General features: G+C 40.9%; 1 protein-coding gene across 1 annotated transcript in view; it reads right to left on the reverse strand.

Moving 5' to 3' along the window:
• Positions 1-1,935: 1,935 nt before the first annotated feature.
• il17rc (interleukin 17 receptor C) overlaps positions 1,936-25,409 on the reverse strand; it is a 45,713-nt gene continuing 22,239 nt past the window's right edge. Inside the window, exons 6-19 of the mRNA XM_002941672.4 lie at positions 23,133-23,244; positions 22,335-22,379; positions 20,025-20,155; positions 19,305-19,364; positions 18,677-18,734; positions 17,599-17,783; positions 16,368-16,424; positions 15,746-15,797; positions 13,087-13,211; positions 11,437-11,505; positions 10,443-10,494; positions 8,839-8,934; positions 5,970-6,005; positions 1,936-3,716 (exon numbers count right to left, since the gene is read on the reverse strand). Coding sequence (XP_002941718.2) covers positions 3,043-3,716; positions 5,970-6,005; positions 8,839-8,934; positions 10,443-10,494; positions 11,437-11,505; positions 13,087-13,211; positions 15,746-15,797; positions 16,368-16,424; positions 17,599-17,783; positions 18,677-18,734; positions 19,305-19,364; positions 20,025-20,155; positions 22,335-22,379; positions 23,133-23,244 — 1,752 coding nt within the window. The 3' untranslated portion in view covers positions 1,936-3,042. The remainder of the gene's footprint in view (positions 3,717-5,969; positions 6,006-8,838; positions 8,935-10,442; positions 10,495-11,436; positions 11,506-13,086; positions 13,212-15,745; positions 15,798-16,367; positions 16,425-17,598; positions 17,784-18,676; positions 18,735-19,304; positions 19,365-20,024; positions 20,156-22,334; positions 22,380-23,132; positions 23,245-25,409) is intronic.

The raw sequence follows: 25,409 nt of genomic DNA on the forward strand, positions 1-25,409 counted from the left end.
TAATTCCCCAGAAGTGTTGTGAGTACAGGGGTGACCCCAACATTTATGTTTTCTTACTGGTAGTCCACAAGGGACCCAGGTTAGTGAGGGAACTAATCTAATGTGTGAAGGTAGCGCCCAGAGGGCAGGATTTATTTTTATGATTTGTTTTGTATGCTGAAATGGGCCCCCCTGTATAAATAAACTGCCTTAAAGCCAGAAAGTGTCTGTCCTGGATCCCACTAGTTTACTATATAGATATATATATATATATATATATATATATATATATATATATATATATATATATATATATATATATATAAAACCTCTTGGTAAGAAAAGGGAGATGGCTAAAAGAAGTCTATGTGTATGTATTAACATAACAAGGTTTGCTGCATTGTAAAAGGAAAAGACGTGTTAGTTTGGCTGCATAATAATAATAAGTGGGATCTGCCATACTGTTTGTGCCCTGTTCAGTTGGTCAGCAGAGCATGGCTTTCCCAAGGCAGCTCCTATTTATCGATGGAAAGAGCAGGGATGTAACACACGCACAACAACTTACCAACCCAAACCTGTATTTCTTATTAAGGTAACATAATGGAATTATAACATGCGGGTATTTTCACCTTTTAACACATTCTAAGGATGTGTGGCTGTATATAGGTATATATATAGATATATATATATAAATCCATGTACTATGTGACTGTTTATCTTTTCTGTGCTGGTACTACGGATTGTTTTGGGGCTAAGCAAGTGCCAAAAAGACTCTAGTGTAAGAGAATCTAATGTTAATATGTAACTGTATGACTGTTCCTAAGAGAATAAAAGAAGGTTCTTGTAATGTTTTGTATTTTTCTCCAATATGTCTTCTTTACAGCTATAATCTGTGTTTCAAATAACTAAACAAACAATGAAATGGATGAAATTATACGCTGTAATGATTGGAGCGCAGAATGCTAGGAACCAGGGGGTTGTGTGATGACAGCAGCTAATTGAGCTACAATGGAAGGGCCACCCTGACCAAATACACTGGCCCTACAAACTGATCCTGACCCTCTCAGCCTAGAGCAATGGTTACCAAACTGTGGTGCTAAGCCCCCACCCCCATAGAATTTGTAGCACTGGCAGTGGGACTGAATACCCCTTAGGATAAGAGGTAGAAAAGAGAATTGGGGAGAATTTGCTCTTCTAGATAAGGGTGACCAGATCACTTCAGGGGCATGTCTAGAAAATCCAGCTAGCAGGGCTGAACTGATTGCAGTTTAATTTAAATGCAATACGTGCAGCCCTGCGACATGTATTTACTAGACATATCCCTGAATTTTTGAAGGGAGTGTAGCCATCCTCAAAGTATATTTTTGGCTTATATATATATATATATATATATATATATATACTGGAACAAGGACAGCACTCCTAGGATTTAAAGAATTGTGAGCAAAATATAAATGCAAAAATAGAAAAGTTTATTACTTATAAAAAATAGAAAGGTTTATTATATATATATATACAGTATATATAATGAACAGAGAGAAGCACATCCTTCACAAAACCAATTGCCCAGGGTGCAGGTAAAACATAAAATATAAAAGGGTACTGCACAAACAGGGACTTAATGCAAAGAAAAAGTGTTTAATGAAAAAAATCCAACGTTTCGAGCACCAGTTTGTCTGGTTTTCCCTAAGGAAGAGCACAGACCATGCTCAAAACATTGGATTTTTTTCAATAAACACCTTTTCCTTTGCATTAAGTCCCTGTGTGTGCAGTACCCATTCTTTATATATAAATAAACCAAAAATATACTGAGAATGGCTACACTCCCTTCTGCCAATGGAAAGCAGGAACATCTGGGGTGTGCAAGGTGAACATCAATTTGGGACATGCCAAGGGGCTGATACTCCGCCGCCATGCTACCTGCTAGCTTAGCATTACATTCAAACACAGAAGTCATTTGATTTATTTAGCTTTTATTTTTAAAAAACAATGAACTGTAATTAAAAATACATCCACTTTTCTATTACACACGGCCTTTATAAGAAAGAGGAATTAAAATGGATATCATGGCCCTAAATTTCCTCCGGACTGTTAGGGCTGTGGCACTTCTTCCCAATCACAGCAGCAACTGATAGCTGGGATACATGAAACAGACACAACATCTCCCACTCTCTGCTCCCAGTGGGTTTGACTTTCCTGTTATTAATATGGAGAACTGTTTTAGTAGTGATCAGCTTTATTCAAATGTTCATATTCCAGTAATGTCACAGACATGATTTCAAATCCCTGGAAATGGAAATGAGTCCAGTGCTATCAGTAGTAACATGATTATTAAACACACATAGTTGGGTTCATCTCTCATTAATTTCATTAACCACATGAGTGGGACCAGCCAAATAGTTTCCTAAATACATACTGTAGGTATGGTTGTAAAGATCATATTATACCTATAACATTATTTCTCTGTATTTACAGCAAAGGTACACACTGGGGAATGCACTGGCTATGCAGCCTTTATAAGCTACTTTAGCTGACAATTTGGGCCACTCCAGATCGAATCAGTCATTTACCGAATTGTCTATGGGGCCACACCATTGGCCTTTCCTACCAATATCTATATATCAGTCAGGAAAGGCTGCGGTGGCCCTGTGATGCAGTTATTTCCTGTACAGGTCCATATTGTGATCCGATTGGCCCTGATGGGTGGCCCAGTCAGGTCAGATACATGAGCAGATAAATCTGTACAGGACATCACCTAATGGCCATAAACAATAGTACTATTCTGTTGCCTGCCTGAACCAAGGAACCCAGTACAACAATTGCTCTGTGCATATAATAAATACTATATACAGTTTAACAGGGAAGTTAAATCCTACTTTTAAACTGGGTCAGTTTCCTCTTTAAAGATACAAGCCTTCATAGTACTTGTATACATGTATTCCAAGGCACCCCAAGGTGTCATTTTGAGCCCCAAAATCCTCAGGCTCACACCATGCCTTGTTTCCTGTACAACAGTCCAGGGATTAGTACAAACACTGTCACAGTCCGCACCCTGGAAGCAGCTCAAATGAGTGGATGCATTTCCACTGACAAACTTCTATTGGGAGTAGAAGGCATTAACATGTGACTGTCAGAATGTTCTGATATGGAAGGTGACTGGCTATTACGTTGCCACTCATTTATGGATCTCTGCAAGTTCCTACTGACATTAGTAGAGAGTCTGTGAAGCTGATTTTTGCCAAGTTTATTTTTGTTCTTCCCTGCCAGCTCCTTCAGTAAATGTGTGAGCTGTGAAGGCAAACTTAAAACAGGGACGGAATGGAAAATCTGCGGGATGTCTGTAGGTAGGAGATCGAAGCTTGCCACCACATAGTGTCCAGGGGCCTCCCCTTCTTGGAAATCCGGACACACACAGTTTAGTATGGAGCCAAATGTGCTGTAGGGGTCCTGTCTGAATCTATGCTGGGAGTTCTGGTGCGCCCCGTCATTAAATATCTGTTTGCCTCCTTCAGAGAAAAGCAGAATAATGATACCATTTTCCTTATAGATACGGGATCTTTCCTGGTGGAACCATGAAATGGCACCCAGTTCACACATCTGGATACGGTGCCATTGATCCAGCATAACTGTCAGACTCAGTTCTTGTAAGGAAGTTGCCAGGGCATTTACCAGACTTCCATAGGAAGGGTAATCCGGTGAGTAAAGTATGAGTACCCTCCTCTTCTGGAACACGTCATCTGAATGAGAGAGATAAAATGGATCCTAATCAGTACAGTAAAACTATAAATTCCATTGTCTCCTCAGTGATAACATTTTGGGGATAGGATCCACAATATTTCATGCCCTTCTGGCAGCTAAAAACCACTGATGGTGTTTGTTACTAGTCCTTGCAAATAGCAGTGGGTACTATTAAGGATACAAATGACAGCACCAGAGAAAGCTGGTACCAAAGGAAGCTTTGAGAGCTTTCTATTCTCTAATGTTTATGTAAATATTTGCAAATAGCTGATATTGGTGCAACACTGCTGCTGATTTGGTCAGTACTTGATATAATAGTTTGTTTCTATGCATTATGTTTTACATTTTGGCATAGTCTGCACAATAATAATGAATTCATGAATGTTATCTGTAGAGGCAAACTTCAATCATTTTGGTGTAATCTGGCTGATAACAAGTTGTACCTTGGATATTTTCCTACTCTGCCTGATAATATGTTTCTGGGCGCTCTATAGTCAGTGACACGGCAGCCATTTTCCTACTCTGCCTGATAATATGTTCCTGGGCGCTCTATAGTCAGTGACACGGCAGCCATTTTCCTACTCTGCCTGATAATATGTTCCTGGGCGCTCTATAGTCAGTGACACGGCAGCCATTTTCCTACTCTGCCTGATAATATGTTTCTGGGCGCTCTATAGTCAGTGACACGGCAGCCATTTTCCTACTATGCCTGATAATATGTTCCTAGGCGCTCTATAGTCAGTGACACGGCAGCCATTTTCCTACTCTGTCTGATAATATGTTCCTGGGCGCTCTATAGTCAGTGACACGGCAGCCATTTTCCTACTATGCCTGATAATATGTTCCTGGGTGCTCTATAGTCAGTGGCACGGCAGCCATTTTCCTACTCTGCCTGATAATATGTTCCTGGGTGTTCTATAGTCAGTGACACGGCAGCCATTTTCCTACTCTGCCTGATAATATGTTCCTGGGCGCTCTATAGTCAGTGACACGGCAGCCATTTTCCTACTCTGCCTGATAATATGTTCCTGGGCGCTCTATAGTCAGTGACACGGCAGCCATTTTCCTACTATGCCTGATAATATGTTCCTGGGCGCTCTATAGTCAGTGACACGGCAGCCATTTTCCTACTATGCCTGATAATATGTTCCTGGGTGCTCTATAGTCAGTGGCACGGCAGCCATTTTCCTACTCTGCCTGATAATATGTTCCTGGGTGCTCTATAGTCAGTGGAACGGCAGCCATTTTCCTACTCTGCCTGCTAATATGTTCCTGGGTGCTCTATAGTCAGTGACACGGCAGCCATTTTCCTACTATGCCTGATAATATGTTCCTGGGTGCTCTATAGTCAGTGACACGGCAGCCATTTTCCTACTCTGCCTGATAATATGTTCCTGGGCGCTCTATAGTCAGTGACACTGCAGCCATTTTCCTACTCTGCCTGATAATATGTTCCTGGGTGCTCTATAGTCAGTGGCACGGCAGCCATTTTCCTACTCTGCCTGATAATATGTTTCTGGGCGCTCTATAGTCAGTGGCACGGCAGCCATTTTCCTACTCTGCCTGATAATATGTTTCTGGGCGCTCTATAGTCAGTGACACGGCAGCCATTTTCCTACTATGCCTGATAATATGTTCCTGGGTGCTCTATAGTCAGTGACACGGCAGCCATTTTCCTACTCTGCCTGATAATATGTTCCTGGGCGCTCTATAGTCAGTGACACGGCAGCCATTTTCCTACTCTGCCTGATAATATGTTTCTGGGCGCTCTATAGTCAGTGACACGGCAGCCATTTTCCTACTCTGCCTGATAATATGTTCCTGGGCGCTCTATAGTCAGTGACACGGCAGCCATTTTCCTACTCTGCCTGATAATATGTTCCTGGGTGCTATATGGTCAGTTGCCATATTGGCATAATCTGGATGCTTTTGCTTAAGGTGACTATGTTGGATCCCTCCTTCATGATAATTTTAGAGCTCCCCTCCGCACCATATTACCCACAATGCCACCACACTCATGAGTTGGACAGCATATGTTCGGGCAGGAAGGAGGTTGTGGATCCTTATCTGCCCCTCACTTCCACAGTCAGGAGACACACTGTAGTGTAATTACGCCACTGTCTTCATGATAACAAATTCTACCTAGTTACCATCTGCACATTTACACTGCCACCATATTTACCCTGACAAGCTAAACAGTTGAACCATATGAGCATTTTCCCTTTAGCATTTGAAATCTCTCACTAACTCACCATGAGGCTTGTCAGTTGCCATTTTCTTCAACCACTCTGTTTAGGAAAAATACAAAAAAATAGGTTTCAGTAAACAAAGTGGGCTTGGTTAAAAGGGCTGCACCACCATTATTTTTTATTTATCCAATAGAAATATTGAAAAATGACTGTGTATTTATTTTAATTTTGCTTTCTTCCCCCAAGGAACATGATATCTAGGGTCCATTCTTGCAACAGTAAGATAAAGACGAATAATATTGGTATGATATACCTATACATGGAAATAAGAAGGGGCTGATGGGAACTGGCCTAGGCTGAACCACCCAGGAACCCAGGAATGCTCTGGTACTCTAGCCAGTCCAGCCCTGAGCAGAATTCAATCTTCCATATATTTACTACATGGGATCCTTTGAGTTTTAATCCTATAACAAGAAGAAGAAAGTAGTTGTGGCCTATCAGTTCGGGGGGGGGGGGGTTGTATAATCCCAGTGGGAACATGTCCCATTAACATGTTTTTTTAAGCAGTATTAAAACACACTATAAAGCTATGCCATAGGTATTTTTTGTAGTTTGCACAGTTCAGGAAAAACTGAGGGTAATGTGGCCTTTAAACAGCATAAATATGAACACTGGAATGAAGTTTAGCTTTTTAGCTAGTATAAGGATCCACATCTCACCATAACCAAATCTGCAACCCAACATGGGGTTGGACAGTTATGTCTGGAAAGGACCCCTTAAGGGACAGGGAGACTGTACATATATTTGCTTCCCAGGGCATATAGTGAGGACATCTCCCTTACAGAGAAGCTGAACATATGTGGAAGCTAAAGTCATGGTTATAGACACAGAAATTGGAACCCCACAGTCTGAATGCACCTCAGATTAGTCAGTCGCTTGTGTCCTGGCTGCAATTCCTCACAGCCCCCAAATTGTTCTGATATTTGTTGTAGGTTAATTTCACCCACAAATGCAGGTGGTTGCTATTGGGTACTGAGTGCTATTGGCATTGGGTTGATCACAATTTTATTTGAGGCTTGATCCTCTTACTGCATTTTGCTGCGTGTCAGCCTTTTCTTAGATGATGCTATATCATCAGTAATATGAAGACTTGGGTGATTACTTGTGTATATAATTGCAGCTGGCAAGTGCAAATCGCAACAATTTCACTGTGCAAGTCAACCAGTTATCTTTTTTTTGTGAAATGCACAACGTTTAAAATCCAATAATCCTTCATCAGGTGGACTAAGCACCTGATGAAGGATCATTGGATACTATAGGGTTGATTCACTAAGGTGCGATAACGCTTATCGCATGCTTTTTTGCGTTAAAATTGATGCAAAAAAACACGTGATTCGCTAAAGTATTATCGCATGGATTAAGTCGCATATCGCGTGTGTTAAATAGCGCGCAACTGAATGCGTTAATTTTGCTGCGTTGCGTTAATTATCGCGCAGAAATAATACTAACGCATGATTCACAAACACTTAGACGCGCTAAATATCGCATTAGTCTGTGCAAAAATTAACAGCTACTTGGGGCAGGTGGTAATTATAGAAAAGTACAGTTCATGAGCTTTTGGCAACACAACATGAACTTTGCAGTGGGATTTATTCAAGTCTGTGTTGGCCCCAGAGTGATGCAGCCGCCAGTTTGCAGGGAAATGGGCATTTTCAAAAACAGTAGTTTTACAAACATAATGGTGTGTATGGCTAATATGGCGTTCGCCCAATAAGTAGCGTACATGTGTTAATAAGCGAGCTGCGTTAAGTAGCGCGCATTGCGTCAAATACCGCACGAAAATAGTCTTCGCGACTTAAATAACGTAAACAGCATTGCGTCTAAATTAACGCAAATATCCTTTTAGTGAATTGTGGGTTAACACGTGAAAAATAAGACGCATTACATTTTTAACGCATGCTATAAATAGCACACGTTTTATTGCACTTTAGTGAATCAACCCTTATATATGTTGTTCATTTCACAATACAGGACTAACTAGGAAATAATCGCTAATTATTAACATCTATCTGCAAACTGGCTGCAGTGCGTTAATAGGTGCCACTGATCCTTATGGATGCCAGCAAATATCAAATGCATAAAAACTGCTGGTGTCCTTCCCCTGTGGGCACGCAGCCATAAGGATAAGTGGTGCCTAGTTTATCATACAGTGACGTCTATTTGATCGCACAGACGTAAAAGGGGAACTTGCAAGTGTACAAAGTCATAGATTACTTTGAAGCTGAACTGTATGCTGCACAAACACTTCTGCTGGCAGGTCAGTATTGGTGTGGGTGGAAGCACATGCTTTGTGTGTAACTGCCATAGGCAAAGGGACACAATCTAAATAGTATTGACACCAGGCACAGCCATCCCTTGTTCATACCAAGGCAGGGGCACACTACTGTGCAGCTATGGCATTATTGTGTGACATCTTATACATTCACCAGTCTATGGAGCAGCTCCTACATGAGCTCACTTTTATTTACTATACCCACTGGGCCAGTGATCCCCAACCAGTGGTTCATGAGCAACATGTTGCTCCCCAAACCCTTGGATGTTGCTCCCAGTGTCATCAACGTAGGTGCTCATTTTTGAATTTCTGGAGGCAAGTGTTGGTTTAATAAAACCTAGTGTAAAGCCAAACAGAGCCTTCTATAGGCTGCCAGTCCACATAGGGGCTACCAAATAGCCAATTTTAGCTCTTATTTGCTTCCCCAGGAACTTTTTCCATGCTTGTGTTGCTTCCCAACACTTTTTCCATTTGAATGTGGCTCACGGGTATAAAAGGTTGGGGATCCCTGCACTAGGCTTTCACAAGAAGATCTGCTGCAAGTTGATATATTCCTGGCACTTCTATAAAGGCAACGGTGCAGGAGGGTTGGTGACTTACGTTTCACTCTCTTTCTTTTCAGTAACAGGACAAAGAGGGCACAGCACAGGAGTGTGAGGCACAGAATCCAGGCCAAGTTCCATCTCTTTCGCATATCTGTGGAGAAAGAGAACCGTCAAATTCTTTTATACCAAGATATTAAAACAGAATTTCATTATTCTGTAGGGAACAGAGTGTTCTATATTATCTGGTATTTGGATAGCACAAAATGCCACATTCCCTGGGATCTGCAGCAACATGAAAAAGCTACCCTTTCTTGGCACAATACTTGAATTTGTTTTCAAAAAGAAACACATTTCTCTGCACAGAAGGGGCAGGCAGTTCCCATACTAAATGGTTTTGGGAAGGAGGGAGAGAAAATAAAAGTGAAAGTAATAAGGGAAGCAGAGGCCAATGTCACTGTGACATGTAATGAAAGGCAGGAGGCATCTGCAGTTATTCAACTAGCTGGAATATTAGTTTCGATAATATAGTATACTGTGCCCCACATTCCTAAAATAAACCTATTGACTCGGGTTGTTATAAGTTATTGCCTTTCCTCAATACGACTAATCCCCATGGAAACAGAGGTTTGCTAGAGCATGCTGGAAACTGTAGGTTATTAGTAGAACCCACAGTTCCGCCATTACTAGAATCACCACCTCGCCAATGGCAGCTCATTTTGAATATTAAGGACAGGCCAATTTCACAAAATGATCTGCTCTCATATGGAATCCAGAAGTTTAATGGGTAATGCCTGAAATTCACTTCACTTGGTGAAAAACTAAGGGCCGCCCCCTGGGCTCATGCGATTCCGGTGCACACAAACAAGCCAAGGCACACATACATGCTAGGCCCCATCAGCCAATGAATGGACAGAGTGCTGTCTTATACTCTCACACTACTTCCTGTTAGAGCTGTATTATTTCCTGTCAGCTGATCTCTGAGGGAGCACACAGCCCATCACAAAATGGCGGCTCAAGGGATGTTAAGGGCAATATTTACTGATATATATATTCCAGTTTGGTAAGATTCTTTAATAGGCCTTTTGATGAGATCTGTTGTCAGGCATTCATTCTAAAGGTGTAGTTCTCCTTTAAAAAGATATATTTTGACTTCAGAATGTGCCTTCTCGGCTGTGGGAGGAATATTTTATTAGCTGGTGTGTAATGCCCTCCCACCACTGGCACTGCTGCACATGATAAGATAAAGTGAGCAATAACTGCATCCCAGATCCCTGCTCCTATTATTGATTCTGCTTCTAAACAAAGTACAAAGTAATAACACAGTGTGCTTACCCTCGCTGGCTTCTTATCTGCTCTAATAATGATTCTGGCATTAATTCCATTTAACATTATGTGCTTTGGCTATCACTGTCTCAGAGTTTAATATCTGATTATAAAAGGGGGCACACCTGTTATATATATATAACTGAGAACAATTAATAAAAACACAAATCTTCCATCCCTTAAAGGGGCAGTTCACCTTTAAGTTAGCTTTTAGTATGTTAACATTTCAATTGGCCCTCATTCTTTATAGTTTTCAAATGATTTGTCTTTTTGTTCTGCCTCTTTTCAGCTTTCCTATTCGCTTGCATTCAGTACATGTAGTAACAATCATCTTACATTTATCCAATGAGCAGACATAGGCCACCTCTTTGTTGTTTCCTCTCCAGACCTAGAAACAAGAAGAGCATCTCTGTGAGTAATCTGGATAATATTAGGCACCATTCAAAATCCATTGAGTCCATCAGGGTACAGCAACCTGTAGCTCAATAGGTTCATTCCTCACAGTTAGCCTAGATGTGTTTCAAAGTAAGGTTATAATGTGTATTCAAGTATAAAACTTTAAAGGGAACCTGTCACCCAGACATAAAAAGCTGTATAAAAAAAGTCCTTTGCAAATGAAACATGAAATCCAAATTCCTTTTTTTCTTCCATACCCATTATAAAGGCATTTTAAAATCCCACCTGTCAATGACATATTGCTTTCCCCGCGCCTATGCCTTAGGCACAGAAGCGGAGCACTTTCACTTTTCATTGAGCACCCACTTTCCCTCTTCCTCCTCACCATCTAATTGTGTAGCCACATACAAAGTTTGCCTTAATAGCATTGCCCACAAAATGGCGCCTGCCAGCTTGCTGTAATTGTTTAATTCCAAGACTGAAATGAGAAATGAGATTTATATTATATTATAAACACAATAGAAAAGAATTTGGAATTATTTCTTAGGGCGACAGGTCCCCTTTAAACTCTAAGTCCTTCAATATAACTATTAAAATTGTGGGTTTATCCTACTTCCTATTCCGACCAGAGGACCTCGCAGGTGGCCGTAGTGGAAACATTTTTATTGTCCATTTCTTATTTCCACCATATGCCTATATTATGGCCACTTCTGCAGTTCTCACAGTTCTACATCTATTTGATGCAGGGGAACCCTGGAGTTGCTGTCATCTCCGAACCAACTGGTAGTTCCTGGGTTGTATAGGGTGCACACATCACTCTTGCGCCGGTTGAGTGCTTCTCAACAAAATTGCAACTAAATATTGTTTGTTTATGAGAACTATGAGTTTTGAGACCAAATATTATTAATATTCCCCATAAGGGTCTGCTGCTTACCAGCTCGCACTGCCCAGAGTTGAACTCCTGCAGTATTTTCATCTCCAGAGACGTAACCCCATGCAGCTCCTGGAAAGAGTTAAACACAGTCTTGGCTACGGCAGGGACAGTAATAAATAACTAATAAGAGATACTTGTTACTGCGGTCAGTTTTAATACAGTAGACTCATCTTCAACAGTGCCTTCTACAAAACCCATGTCACGAGGAAGAAAATGATCAAGTCCTGCTCTAAACTTTCACCCACTGATAAAGACGCTTCTAAAAACCCCATAGGTTCTGCTTCTACTTTGGCAAATATGATAAGGGGGCCGTACACGGGCTGATTCTAGCTTCTGATATCGGCCCCTTAAGGTCCCCATACACTGGCAGATCCACAGATGTCGCCAATCGAGTGGATCTTCTCCTGATATCCCCACCTACAGGTCGGCAATATCGGGAGAATCCAAGGTAATTTGATCGTTTGGCCCTGGGGCCAAACGTGCAAAGGTAAAGTCGGTCCGGGGACCGCATCAACGAGCCAATGCGGTCCCCGATCCGACTAGATTTTCTAACCTGCCCGATCGAGATCTGTCCGATTTGAGGCCAGATATCGGTCGGGCAGGCCCGTCGGATGTGCCCATACACAGGCCGATTAGCTGCCGAATCGGTCCAAGCTTATATGCCTGTGTATGGGCACAAATGATGGGCCAGATCTCGATCGGGCAGGTTCGATTTTTCCTTATGATCAGGGACTGCATTGGCTCATTGATGCGGTCCCCGAACCGATGCCACCTATACCCATTGTAATCCGAATTAGCCTGGATATCAGGAGAAGATCCGCTCGCTCGCTTGCTGTTTTTATGTGGCCAGCTTTACTTGCTTTTACTGTGTTTGTTCAGCCTTACTTGTACTTTTATGATTTTTATCTGGTTAGTAACACATTTCCACATATGCTCTTCTCCTTTAATTAATTTCACCTTATATTAGGGCAAAATTGCTTTTGTACTTTTTCTCTGATATGAGAAGGCATGACCTCTGCTTATCTCCTTTGCTCTGTAAATATACTTTATTTAACTGTTTCTTAATATAGTTTTCCTGCAAAGTACATTAAAGCATGAAGTCTATGTTATTTCCATTAACTCACACTTTCTTGATTCTGAGTCACTATAGTAAATCAGGAAAATGGTTTGGCCTCTTTTCCCCTCCCAGTTCAGAGAGCAATAATGACACAATGTGTATTGCTCAGTTTCTTAAGGTGGCCATACTCAGCCAGATCCACTCGCATTTGGGCCTGATTTGGCCACCCATACAGGGCTGATTTTAAACCAGATATCAGTAAGCAGGACTGTCGTGGGCCCCATACATGACAATACCCATGGAGAACTTTGCCTTTAATTTAAATTTTAGTATGCCTTCCCATTTTGCCAGTTAACCAGCTGCAACTGGAAATGCTATCCGGTTGTCAAGGGCCATAGTGTTATAAGCCATAGTGTGTGGGTGTTTATTTTCTTTACATATTACTGTAATTTATGAACTACATATTGCATTTAGCATTACAGGTTGCTAGGGAAATGACACCCTAGTGATTAGATACCTGGTGAATTATAAAGCCCGATTGATGGTTTTATGTAACTCATAGCCTGCCGCAGTTAGGCAATATAATGACAAACCTGGAGTGTTGTGCTGTTCAAAGCCAGACATGTGTTCCTCCAAACAATGCAGAAAGATGCATCTGCATGTGAGCTGTTTGAGACAGCTATAAGGAAAGTGTTCTTGCCCACGGAGCTCTGAAAATCTGAAGTATAAGAAAAAAAATAACATTTAATTTCTGTAGCAATTTTTAGCATTTTTTTTAGATTCTTGATTTTCATTTTTCCAATTATAAACATAGATATAGGGTTAACATACAAGAAATAAGTGTAAAGGTGACCATACACATAGCAATTCCAATCCAATTCCGAAAGATCGGTCCCACCCTCCACTGACATTCAGGGCTGAATCGTCAGATGTGAAGGTAAAAACAATAGAAATTCTACCTCCACCTGCCGGTTCAGCCCTGAATGTAGATTTTGCTTGAGCGCCTTCAAGGGCGCCCGATCAAAATCTTTTAACCTGGCCGATCGACCGATATCCGCAGCCTTCTGCAAGATTGGCCCCCTCTCTGAGCCGCCATACATGCACCGAATATCATATGAACAAGGTTTCGTACAATAATGTTGGTGCGTGTATGGCCGGCTTAAACGAAAACAAAAGCAGCTTTTTCATTATTTTAGCTCTTCAGGTCAGGTTTATCAGATACAGAAAACTGAGGAAGAAATGCTTTAGCTGAAGTAGGTGTAGGAATAGGTGCACAGCAATTTTAACCTATTGGTTACTTCTTTTTTTGCCCTGTAACATGGCAAGAACAAAGCAAACAGCGGCAGAGTGTCAGGTGTTCTGCATGTTTTAAAGAAAGCCTAGGATAGTCTTTAACAAACCAAATCTGGGGTGTCGTATGCAGTTGTCCACTGACCTACATGGGCCAGTGCATCCCTTGCCTAATTTGACCTAGCCAAGCAGAGCAGCCCATTCAGATACTAACTCAGAAAAGTGATCATTTTGGTCCAACACATGGTCAACAGGCTGCTAAACTGAGCAACAAAGGCCGAATGGCAGACAAAATCTACTCTAGTATGCAGCCCTTAGCTCATCTGGCAGAAGGGGCATACTTATAGATGTCCACTTAGTCACTGTGAGCCCACATTTCAGCTATCTATTGAGAAACCCCCTTTATTATGGGGCAGCAGCATAAGTAGATGTTACTGGGCCTTGTGGCAAATTCAATTTAGAGACCCAAAACATTAGTAAACTGGCCTATTCTACCAAGATATATTGAAATAAATTATTAATTAGGGCCTTACTGCCCCCCTGCATCTGCAGGGTCTGCTTCCTCTGTAGTTATGCCCCTGTTATGGGAATAAAATGGCCTAGAATAGGCCCTGATCTAGAGGGTTATATCCTCTCAGAGCCACAGGATTTGCTACACTTTCTTTACAGAGAGCTGTGAAGCAGAAATGAATCCATACTCACTCTTATCTTTTACAGAATAATCAGGATTCGCATACACGGTGATATAATCTCCCTCTAAAGGCACTTCTGTATATTTGTGTATTAGTGTATATTTGACAGGTAAGAGTCCAATAAACATTCTAGTCTTCCTAACAGAGATGACTGTGGACCTTTGGAACATTCCTGGGGCATTTTGTCATAAAGACTTTAAATAGCATTCACTTATTAATCAATATGTGACCAAAGTTGAATTTAGCACGGTGACTGAATTCAACATCGTTGCACTTTCATGTTTTAACCAAAATGTGTAATATATATACTGTGGCGCAGTGCCTGGGGAAACTCTGGAGGGAAGGTACATCTGGCAGTGGGTAGGTGTAGCTCAACAACACCATTCATACATATACTCTTCCACATAGCAAAGGCAAATCCTTTGAAAGTGAGTCCAATTCACCCCATGCCCTATTACTACCTGGACTTTGCCTAAATTCAGCCAAATAGGGGTTACACATATACAGTAAATATATATATATATGATAACATCCATTGTGAATAAAACAGGCAGATTTCTGATTAAAGTTACCCTGGGTGTTTATTACTTAGAGAAGTTATTTCCAAAGCTGCTATGTGAGTGAAACCCCACAATACATTTATATAGAACATGTAGATACACACAGTACGTATCAGCCAAGGGCAACATGTAGACTATCTGCATGTCTATCTGCAAATTGCAAGGTAAAATGGAATCAAGTTGCTAGCATTACTGATACAGGGGCTCTGTTTTTATAGTTGATACTCTTCAAAACAATAAAAATGCCACTATTCTTCCTCCATTATGACTTAGAATTGAATGCCTGGTTGCTAGGGTCAGTGACTATGGGTTCCATGCAGGAACCCCACACAAACACAGGGTGAGCAGACAGATACCCCACAGCTTCAACAAAGTTGAACATAGCCCAAATGCTATGGTCTGAGACTTTTTTATCCTTCTCATGAACTCATAATAAGTTCAGATTAGTGTTTTAGCACAGCCGTTTCATTACATTTTTCCAACATTCTGCATTTTTTTATGCACTTGACACGTGTAACAAGTAACATGGTGAAATGAAAGTGGAATCCGCAGTTACAAAGTTGCATATAAATGAAATACTGATTCAATTCTGATGTATTCAAGCAACAATGTATAAATGTCACAAGTCATTTGGTTAATAACTGATTTCAGCCAAATGGCTATTACTATGGAGGATGTTAACCTTTTCCCTCTGGATTAAATTAACTCACCTCTGATATTATCGGTGCAATTTGTGTGCCAGGTTTTATTCTTATATTTGACCTGTGGTGGAAAAAAGTTTCAGATTAGCACTTCCTTGCAGCATCTCAATTTAAACAGTATGGCATGTAATGTTCTGTACTTGTTGCCAGGGGTAACTGATCAAAGGAACTGGGGAGCAGTTTACATTTTATGATAAAGTAACAGAGCAGACAAATTGATAAATTGACAAAAATTCAAGCAAAGCAATTAAAACTATGTATCATTTAATAAAAGCTGGTAGCACCAAAATTACTAGCCCTTTAATTTAAATAAGGAAAAACTATCACTGGGGGTGCCAAAAGTGCCAAGTGATTATAATCACTTACCTGAGACTCCTGGTGCTGTTCTCTGAAAATTGCACTGACCCAGGGTACTATTGTAGGAGGGATGCCTAAAACTTGGAACCCCCAGTTACGCCTGCCTTCTACTTTAAACAAGGGTAGTTATAATAGTGCAGAAGCACAAAAGGTAAATAAATGTGCTGAATTGTAAGCAGCTCTAAATATTGCATTTATATCAATTTCACTTTCCCAGAATGGCTTATTGGCAAATGAAAGCAGTGTGCAAATTTGACAATATGAATAGTCATACCTGGACACAAATAGAATGCTGAAAAGAATGAAGGCCTTTGGCTTCTTCAGTGATGCGCTGAAATTATATAAGGAAAGTGTATCAGTTGCTTAAGGACACAATAGTCTGATAAGCTGATGTGCCATGGAGCGGTGTAGTCACCTGCGATAGATCTCTGCTACCGCTGGCAATTAACTGATCCGAAATGCCTTTCGACTGGGAACAACAGGATTCTCCAGTGGAAAGGCTTACGCATCTCTTCCACTGATGACTCCTATTGTTGCCGGTTGAAAGGCTTTTTGGAGCGGTTAGTTGCCCACGGTAGCAGAGATCTGCTGCCCCAGTGGAGCTTACAATCTGACATTTCTGTATTATTTAATATACCTGTATATTTAAAATCCAAGCTCATCTTCCTTGGGTTGTCTCTCAGACACCTATGACTTACAGCAGAGGGGCTTCTTTAAGATGCCATAAACAATTACTATTTATTAGACTGGTATAGGCCGTTTTTGACACTGCATATTTATAATACCAAGGCCTATTCTGAATGCCAGTCTGGACGTGGACTCTTTGGGGCACATTTACTAACCCACGAATCCGAATTGGAAAAATTCCGATTTGAAAACGAACATTTTGCGATTTTTTGGATTTTTCGTAGCCATTCCGAAAGTTGCACTTTTTTCGTAGCGTTAAAATTTAAAAGGCGCAACGTTTTGCGCAAGTTTTAACACTACGAAAAAATTGCGACTTTTTGCGCAAGTTTTAACGCTACGAAAAAATCGCAACTTTCGGAATGGCTACGAAAAAGTCGCGTTTTTTCGCAAAAATCGTATTGGTAACAAAAAAATCGCAAAATACCGATCATTACGAAAAAAACGCAATCGGGCGCATTCGGCCCGTTCGTGGGTTAGTAAATGCGCCCCTTTGTGTCCCTTTCAGATCATACCTGTCATCAGTGAGTGTTCCCAACAGCATATAGTTCAAAGCAGGATTGCTAACCACTGCGCCACCCTTATGTCCATACAATATACCAATGTAACCTTGGGTCTTTCTTAACTCTACGCATAAACTGGCCATTTACCTTTCTGATGAGCCTTCCTCCCTCAGCAATTCATAGCCTTCCCCCTGCACTGCTTGATACTTGAGAAAGGGCACATAAGGCCCAAAACAGGTTGTGTAAGGAAGTCTACAATAAAGTTTAATCACATCAGTTATACAGCCTAAAGAGTGCTCTCTTCAATTCATCTGGTACCTGTGCCTTAATGTTACTCTTGGAGCCTGGAATTTCATGGCAGTCAGCTTGGTGCCCATTTCTCCAGCACAGTGAAATCTCAACCACCACAGGGCACCACACCTCCAGTGTATACAACAATTTGGAATTCTTCAGGCTTAGGGTGAGGTTACTGTTCTTCCATATATTTTCTTCATATTGCAATGCTAGGGGAGAAAGAGGGGACAAAATGTAATTATTCAGAGGGTGGTGCAGAAAAGCATGGAATGAGGAATGAAAGGAATGGCTCACAATATATATAAATACACAGATAGATACATACAGTATAACATTTCTGATAAAAGGCCTGGATCATTACTTTTATAGAAATGCTGAACCTTTAGGCTGGTGTAGTTAGTCCAGGATATACAATGTGGTATTTCTAGTCATATTCATTTTTTTAGGGTGGTGCAATAAATGATGCATGGCACAGTGGCACAGGTGTTCACCTTTAAGTTAACTCTTAATATGTTATAGAATGGCCAATCCTAAAAAACTTTTCAATTGCCCCTCGTTATTTTTTTTTTGTTTGTTTGTTTATTTTTTATGAATTATTTACCTTTCTCTTCTGACTCTTTCCAACTTTCAGATGGGGGTCACTGACCCTAAAAGCCAGAAAACTATTGCTCTGTGAGACTACAGTTTTATTGTTACTTTTTATTACTTATTTTTCTATTTAGTCCCTCTTCTATTTATACACTAGTCTCTCATTTAAACAACTCCCTGGTTGCAAAGGTAATTTGGACCCTAGCAACCAGGTAGCTGCTGAAACTTCAAACCTGAGAGCTGCTGAACAAACATTAAAATAATTAAAAATCTACATATAATAAAAAATGAAGATCAAGTTAACTCAAAGCTGAACAATCCCTTTAAGTTGAAAAATCTATCATGTTCAATCTTTCCAAAACTCTGTAAAAGTTCAGTGGAAGGCCACAAACCCAGCTGAGATTATAGGGGGACTTCCACAATACTAATACAGTAAATCCCCTTTGCAAGGAAGATGGCTATATGAACTTCACTGATCTGCTAAAAACAAATACACATATAAACATATATATACCTTCTTCAAATGGACATGCTGGGTTCTTTAATGCATCCAAGACATTGCTCCATGACACCTAGGAGAAAGGAACTCAAATTGAATTTTAATTTCCTTGTGTTCATTTCAGCTCATCATCCTATGTACAAACAAGCAGTAATACTTATAATAAGCAGAATGCAACAGGAATGTTGCCCTTCAAGTCATGATCCAACCCTGGTTAAATCACTACCTGGGCCTTTCCCAGACAAGAGTAATTCTAGCCACATATACACAGACATCCGAAAACCAGACTGCACAATTATGGGATCTGTGGCAAATCTGGCCAATCTGTAATTTACAATTGCTGCATTAACGTTGTGCAAGAAAACTATTAATGTTTAAAGGCACACACAGAGACTAGGGTTGCCACCTTGTCTGGAAAAAAACATTTGCTTGCCTATGTTTTGATGTTTCTCACCTAATAATAACAGTGGCATCAAATATCATTCTTACCAGCCAGGCCAGTAAAATATCGTCCAGGTGGCAACCCTAACAGTGACCAGTAAGTTCATGGCAAGACAAAATATGGCCTGCATGAATGTACTGTATACATGCATAAATTTAGCTCACGTGGGGTATTATTAAGGTTACATACTTAAAAACATACTTTAAAACACATGCACGGCACAATATCTTCATGTAGAACAATGACACGCTCTTCTCCATTCTGAAATACAAAAAGGAAAATGTCAGTTGATTTCTCATTATTTCTGTTGTAATTAATGCTCATGGTTAGCACTATCGATATATAAGCTATACTTCTGATTTATAAAGACCAGCAATATCTGTATTGTACCCTAAAAAATAGCTATATTGCAGTATCTACTTCAATTAACTTGATAATCATTATAGGTCCTGTGCCTAAAGATGCCCATACATTGGATGATCTGTTCAGTTGGTGAGGTTGCAAAACCATCAGTTATTTGCCTCATTTTGCCATGTATTTGGTGAGTCAAATTGGGTTGACCAGTTCTTTCAACCCCAAGTTCTATTAGAAGAGCACCACAACCACGTCATTGTGTGATTCTCATCAAATGGGAATTTCCAGCTTTTCCAAGTTATATGGCAAAATAAGATGTCAGCGAGGAATGCTATTGTTTTGGACTAATACACAGGCAAATAAGATACTCTGACAAGAACAGTCATTTTCAGGGTGTGTATGGCCAGCTTTATTTACAGTATCTCAGTATACTTTTCTGGAAGCTTTAGAAATCTTCACTCTAGTCAGGTAATAAACAAAATGCATGGACCTTATAAAATGTTTTAGGTTCATTGGATGACAGGTGTCCCTATAGGTAGTATGTATTACCATGGAATTAAAACTGACCAAAATTTGCCGAACCGTCCAATGAACTTGTTCTCCATAAGTTGTTTCCAATGTAAAGGTATTGTTCCTAGAGCCATTTACTATCCCTATAGAGGTATTTGTCTTTCCATGGATGATATCCATAAGTGGCACTAATAACAAGAAGAAAATACCTGTGTTCAGTGCAGGCAAACATTAACTGGAAAAGAAAAGCTGCAGCTCTAATCAATGTTGATCAAAGAGTAAAAAGCAATATAAAATATGCCAACTACAGTACATTACTACAATATAATTAAATAACTTTGCTGAATGGTAACTGTGTGGTACTCTGAGTTTGCACAATAATGTCAGGCCACAATTCCCTAGGGTCTCTGGTAGACCATTCAATATATATATATATATATAGCCATGATTTATTAGGATAACATTTCTTGGAATGTGGAGAAAGTACCATCTAATCTTTTTCTCTCAATATTGGTCTGGGCATTACCTGCTGAAGGGTAATTATTTCTCGGTCTCTGTAGCTCAGGAACTTTGTCTTGTTGATATGATATGTATCTCCCCAATTGTAAGTGCTTGTTATTAGGGCACTTGGGGACACATGGGGCACTGTTACTGTGCTCATGCTCAGATGGAAAACAGTGGTGATCAAAGTGGCAATAAAAAATCTACTGAAAATATGCTGGTGACAGGTGGAACTAGCAAATGTGGCAATGACAGTTTCGACATTTGTATAACCACTATTAGTGTAATGGCAGACAGTGCTACTTTGGAGCCGAAGCACCTTGAATTGAATATAAATGACCTGACGAGTCCCTGTGCCCTGGTCATAAGGCAATAGTCAAAAAGCTCCATTAGAGCTGCCTGGCACCAAGGCACTTGATTTGCTGTACACAGTTACACATACTGGGGCTTTTTAATGCCTTCTAAACTCTATTTTAGGTAGCAGAAAGGGAATAAAGTTGCATTATTTGAAAACCCTCAATGGGGTTTATTTATTAAGTTGTTGGTATTTAGACCAAAAAACTATATTTAGAAAAGTATTTATATAACAACACTGTAGATTTTATGATAAATAAACGGCATGCATCATGACCACAGAAATTATTTTTTATTACAAAGGTTTTTTTTGTGATGCCACACTAACACTGTCATTTACACTAACGTTTTACTCTACCTCATACCTGGCATAACCCATTGACAAATTCAGGCTTGAAAAAACTCTGTTTGGAAAAAAATGTGTATATATATATATATATATATATATATATCTTAAAGGCCATGGAAAGGCAAAGTCACTTGGGGGTGCCAAAATGTTAGGCACCCCCTAGTGACTTAAATCGCTTACCTTGCACCCCGGGCTGGTGCCCCTGTTGGGAGAGAACAGCACCAGCCCGGGGTACCTGTAGCGCTTCCTCCTTCCTGTCTCGTCGCACGCGCATGCGCAGTAGAGTGAATAGTGGAACTTTAACAGAGAAGTCGGCTTTTCATTCTACTGCGCATGCGCCTATCGTATAGTCGCAGCTAAACGAAGCCGGAAGGAGGAAGCGCATCGCTACAGGTACCCCGGGCTGGTGCTGTTCTCTCCGTACAGGGGCACCAGCCCGGGATACAAGGTAAGCGATTAAAGTCACTTGGGGGTGCCTAACATTTTGGCACCCCCAAGTGACTTAGCCTTTCCTTGTCCTTTAAAGGAGAAGGAAAGGCTAATAAAGAGTTACTCTCAAGCTGCAGGCATACCTTCAGTTCTCTCAATAGTACCTTTAAGTTTCCCCATATTTCTCCTGTTCAGATGATCTTAAGCCTCATAGAAAAAACAAACGCTCTCCTTTAAAGAGATAGTGACATATTCCAATTTTAACAGGATCATGTCACTATTCCTCTATAAACCAAGACATCAGTAGCCTCTCCCAGTAGAGCCACCTGCCGCCCCCTTTCTTGCTAACAGGGAACAGCTTACTGAATGATGTTGTGCTTGGGGGCGGTGCAACCTTCTGATGCACTACTTACTTTTGTCCTCCAGCCTATTAGAACACTGTCTGCCCCAAGCACAATGACACTGACACAGCTGCTCTTGCACAGAGTGCTTTAAACTTTTTATTACTTCTGCTTGCAGATTGCCTTCTTTCTGTTCTTCAGAGAGACAAGGCAAGGGAATATCTTTGCTGCTCTGCTGTAACGGGTTTTGATGTAACAAACATGAGCCCCCAGATTGTTTTTCTTTTGTGTGACTGCACAACCTATGCCTATTATTGCATTAGTAAAGAGTCATCAGAATGACTTACACATACAGATACAGGCACATCACTATTGGAAGGAGCACAAACCTACCATAGCAGGGAGACACTTTATTTGGATCTTCCAGGTCTGAGCACCCTGAGGAGACAATACAACAATGAAACCAATGAAAAAATTCACATCTGCCCCATTATGTTCAGGGTAAAGTCACTCTAAAGGTCCCCATACACGCAGGCCCGGATTTGTGGCGAGGCCACAAAGGCCCGGGCCTAGGGCGGCAGAAACTTAGGGGCGGCATGCCGCCCCGCCGCACAAAAATTCTGACATTTTGCTCCCATACGGAGCGCTGGGGAATTCTCCCCAGCGCTCCTTATGGGAGTTTAAATGTCCGCGCATGCGCGCTTGCATCGACACGGCTGGGGGGAGGTGGTTTTGTTTGCGCATGCGCAAGGGGGAATAGGGGGCGGCCTAGGGGCGCCCGGATTTGGAATCCGGCGCTGCATACACAGGCCGATTCTAGCTGCCGATATCGGTCCCTTAGACTGATTCGGCAGCTAATCGCCCAGTGTATGGGCACTACCGACGGGCCTGCCTGACCGATATCTGGCCTGAAATCGGCCAGATCTCGATAGGGCAGGTTAAAAAATCTAGTCGGATCGGGGACCACATCGGCTTGTTGATGCAGTCCCCGGACTGACTTTGCCTATACCCGTCATTATAATTTGATCGTTTGGCCCCAGGGCCTGGATTCTCCTGATATCGCCCACCCGTAGGTGCCAAGCGAGCGGATCTGAAAGTGTATGGGCACCTTAATTGGTAAACCACTATTAGAATCACTTAGATAAATAGTTACACATTATTATTATTATTGTTATTATTAACAGTCCATACCTGGCATAGAATGGTTGATTTGCAGTATATTGTGGAACCTTGGCACAGTGTATGCCAATATAATCAAGTCCTCACTTAGGTGTCCTCTAAAGCAGTCATATTCTAGTTCACCCTAAACAGAGATGGAAAAGAACTTAGCTTCTAGATTAAGGGGCTAATTAATTAAATTATTATTAAAGCATATTTATACAACACAAACATATTCCACAGTGCTGTACAGTAGAAGGGTCTATACACTGAATATACAGATTATATACAAAAATACAACTGCTAATAGAGGTAAAGAAGTCTCTGCTTAATAGAGCTTACAATTTAAAAAGTTACAAACTCACCTTTGTGGAAAAGTTACCACTTCGGATTGGGCTCAGCATGGTAACCTATCAGAATGCTGCAAGTAGCCGTGCCATAACTATAGGGTCCTGGTTGCTTTCTGCAGCAGATCCAAGCTTTGCTTAGAGTTTGCTATAGAGCTGACTCATTGCAGCAGGCTAAAATAAAATATCACTTTCATCTATGGGCCAAGACACATGAGCTATTTACTGCAGCAGGATACTTCCAATAGGAAAATCAGACACAAGTCCCCTGTGTAGCACAACCTTTAAACATAAATAGCAAGGGCAGAGGAGTAAGTGTTGCCTTTCCCCTACTTTTGTGTGGCAAGGTAAGGTTATTGGGTAGAATATAGGGGGCATTTGCCTGTGGCACCAAGGTTTACATAGGCCCCTCATGTTGATAAAATTACAAAAGATTTATTATATAAAAATGGTTATACAGTACTCTCTATACATTAGGAGTGCTCAAACTGTGGAACCCCATCTTTTCTTAACCCAACGCAATTCCTTCTTGGCTATGTGCGCAAAAAAAATCTTCCGTGCACACATTTCAAACTTGTGTGCGCATTATGCTCCAACACTTTTGTGCGCACCACAATTTGCTGTGTCCTCTGGCCTCAAACTTTGTGCGTACGTACACGAGCGCACAGCTTAGAGGGAACACTGAGCTGGCGTCCAGCCAACAACTGGAGGATGGCATTTTAAACATTAAATTGAAAATGTTTTATTTTGTTACTTTGTGGTGTTTTTGAATGCATGGGTTTTACTATCTTGATCTGACTGTGACACAGAGGCAGAAAATCTGGTCAGCAAACATTCTACATTTTGGTGAACACTGGCAAGGAACCTGGATCCCAGATGTAAGGCAGCCAATCAGTGGTGTAACGTCATACCAGCAGACCTAAGGGAACAGGGAACCCAAATAGCCCTGTACATTCCCCTCCTGCCTGCACCCATGCTGTATAATCCAAGCAGGTGTGGGCGGGCGAGCCGTGGTAATACAACATGAAAGAGGGTCCTGAAAACAGCAAATGGGGGCCCTGGTTCCAATCCCATTGCACTGCTCTACATTTACTCTACAAGTATAGGAGAAGGGGAACATTTTACTGTTTAAAAACATTTTGGGTGGTGGAAATATGCCAGAAAATGGTTACCAGTATTAGCCAAAAGGAACATATTTAGAAAATACTGATATTTTGGTATTATATGCCGAATAGGCTCCATCCATATGCTGTTTCCAGATCATTCCCCCCTGGGAAACTGTGGAAAGCCAGGTTCTCTAATACATATAACTTTAAGGTTAACAACCTTATAGATCAGATGCTGGCTTGTCATATCCCTATGGATATCCCTACTTTGCTGTTAGGTAAACCAATACAGGCTGCACATAAGAGGAATCAGGAGGAATAGCCAGATTCTAACAGCAACATGCCTGGCCATAGCAGCCAAATGGAAAACCCCAAATGCCTCCACCATACAGGAGGTAGTCAAAAGAGTCAAAGCCAACAGAAAATTTGAGTTTACTTTAGTAAACAAGGTTTCAACCAACCTAGACTTATGGGCAATATGGGAACTTAGAGGGTATGATTCTTCAACCCCTGATGTACACTTCTTACCTGTACCTAAAAACTGATAGTTAATGGAACTACAATGAATATAGAGACTTGACCTATTGCTTTCCACATCCAATAATGTGTTAGCTTAAAGTTTATGTTCTTGATTATCATATTCTATGATTCTCACCACAAAGTACAGTATGAAGCTCATATTTAACTTTTGTAACATTAGGTGGCCATACTCCGTAAGATTTATTCATTGTGCAAGGTCGCCAAATGAGTAAATCTTTCCCCTGATATGCCCTTCTTTGGTGAGCTGTATTGGGCTAATGTGATTGTTTTACCCTAGGGCCCTAAGGATGAAGGGGATACGAGAAATAGGAGCAAGT

The sequence above is a fragment of the Xenopus tropicalis genome, chromosome 4 (assembly GCF_000004195.4).
Source record: "Xenopus tropicalis strain Nigerian chromosome 4, UCB_Xtro_10.0, whole genome shotgun sequence".
NCBI lineage: Eukaryota > Metazoa > Chordata > Amphibia > Anura > Pipidae > Xenopus > Xenopus tropicalis.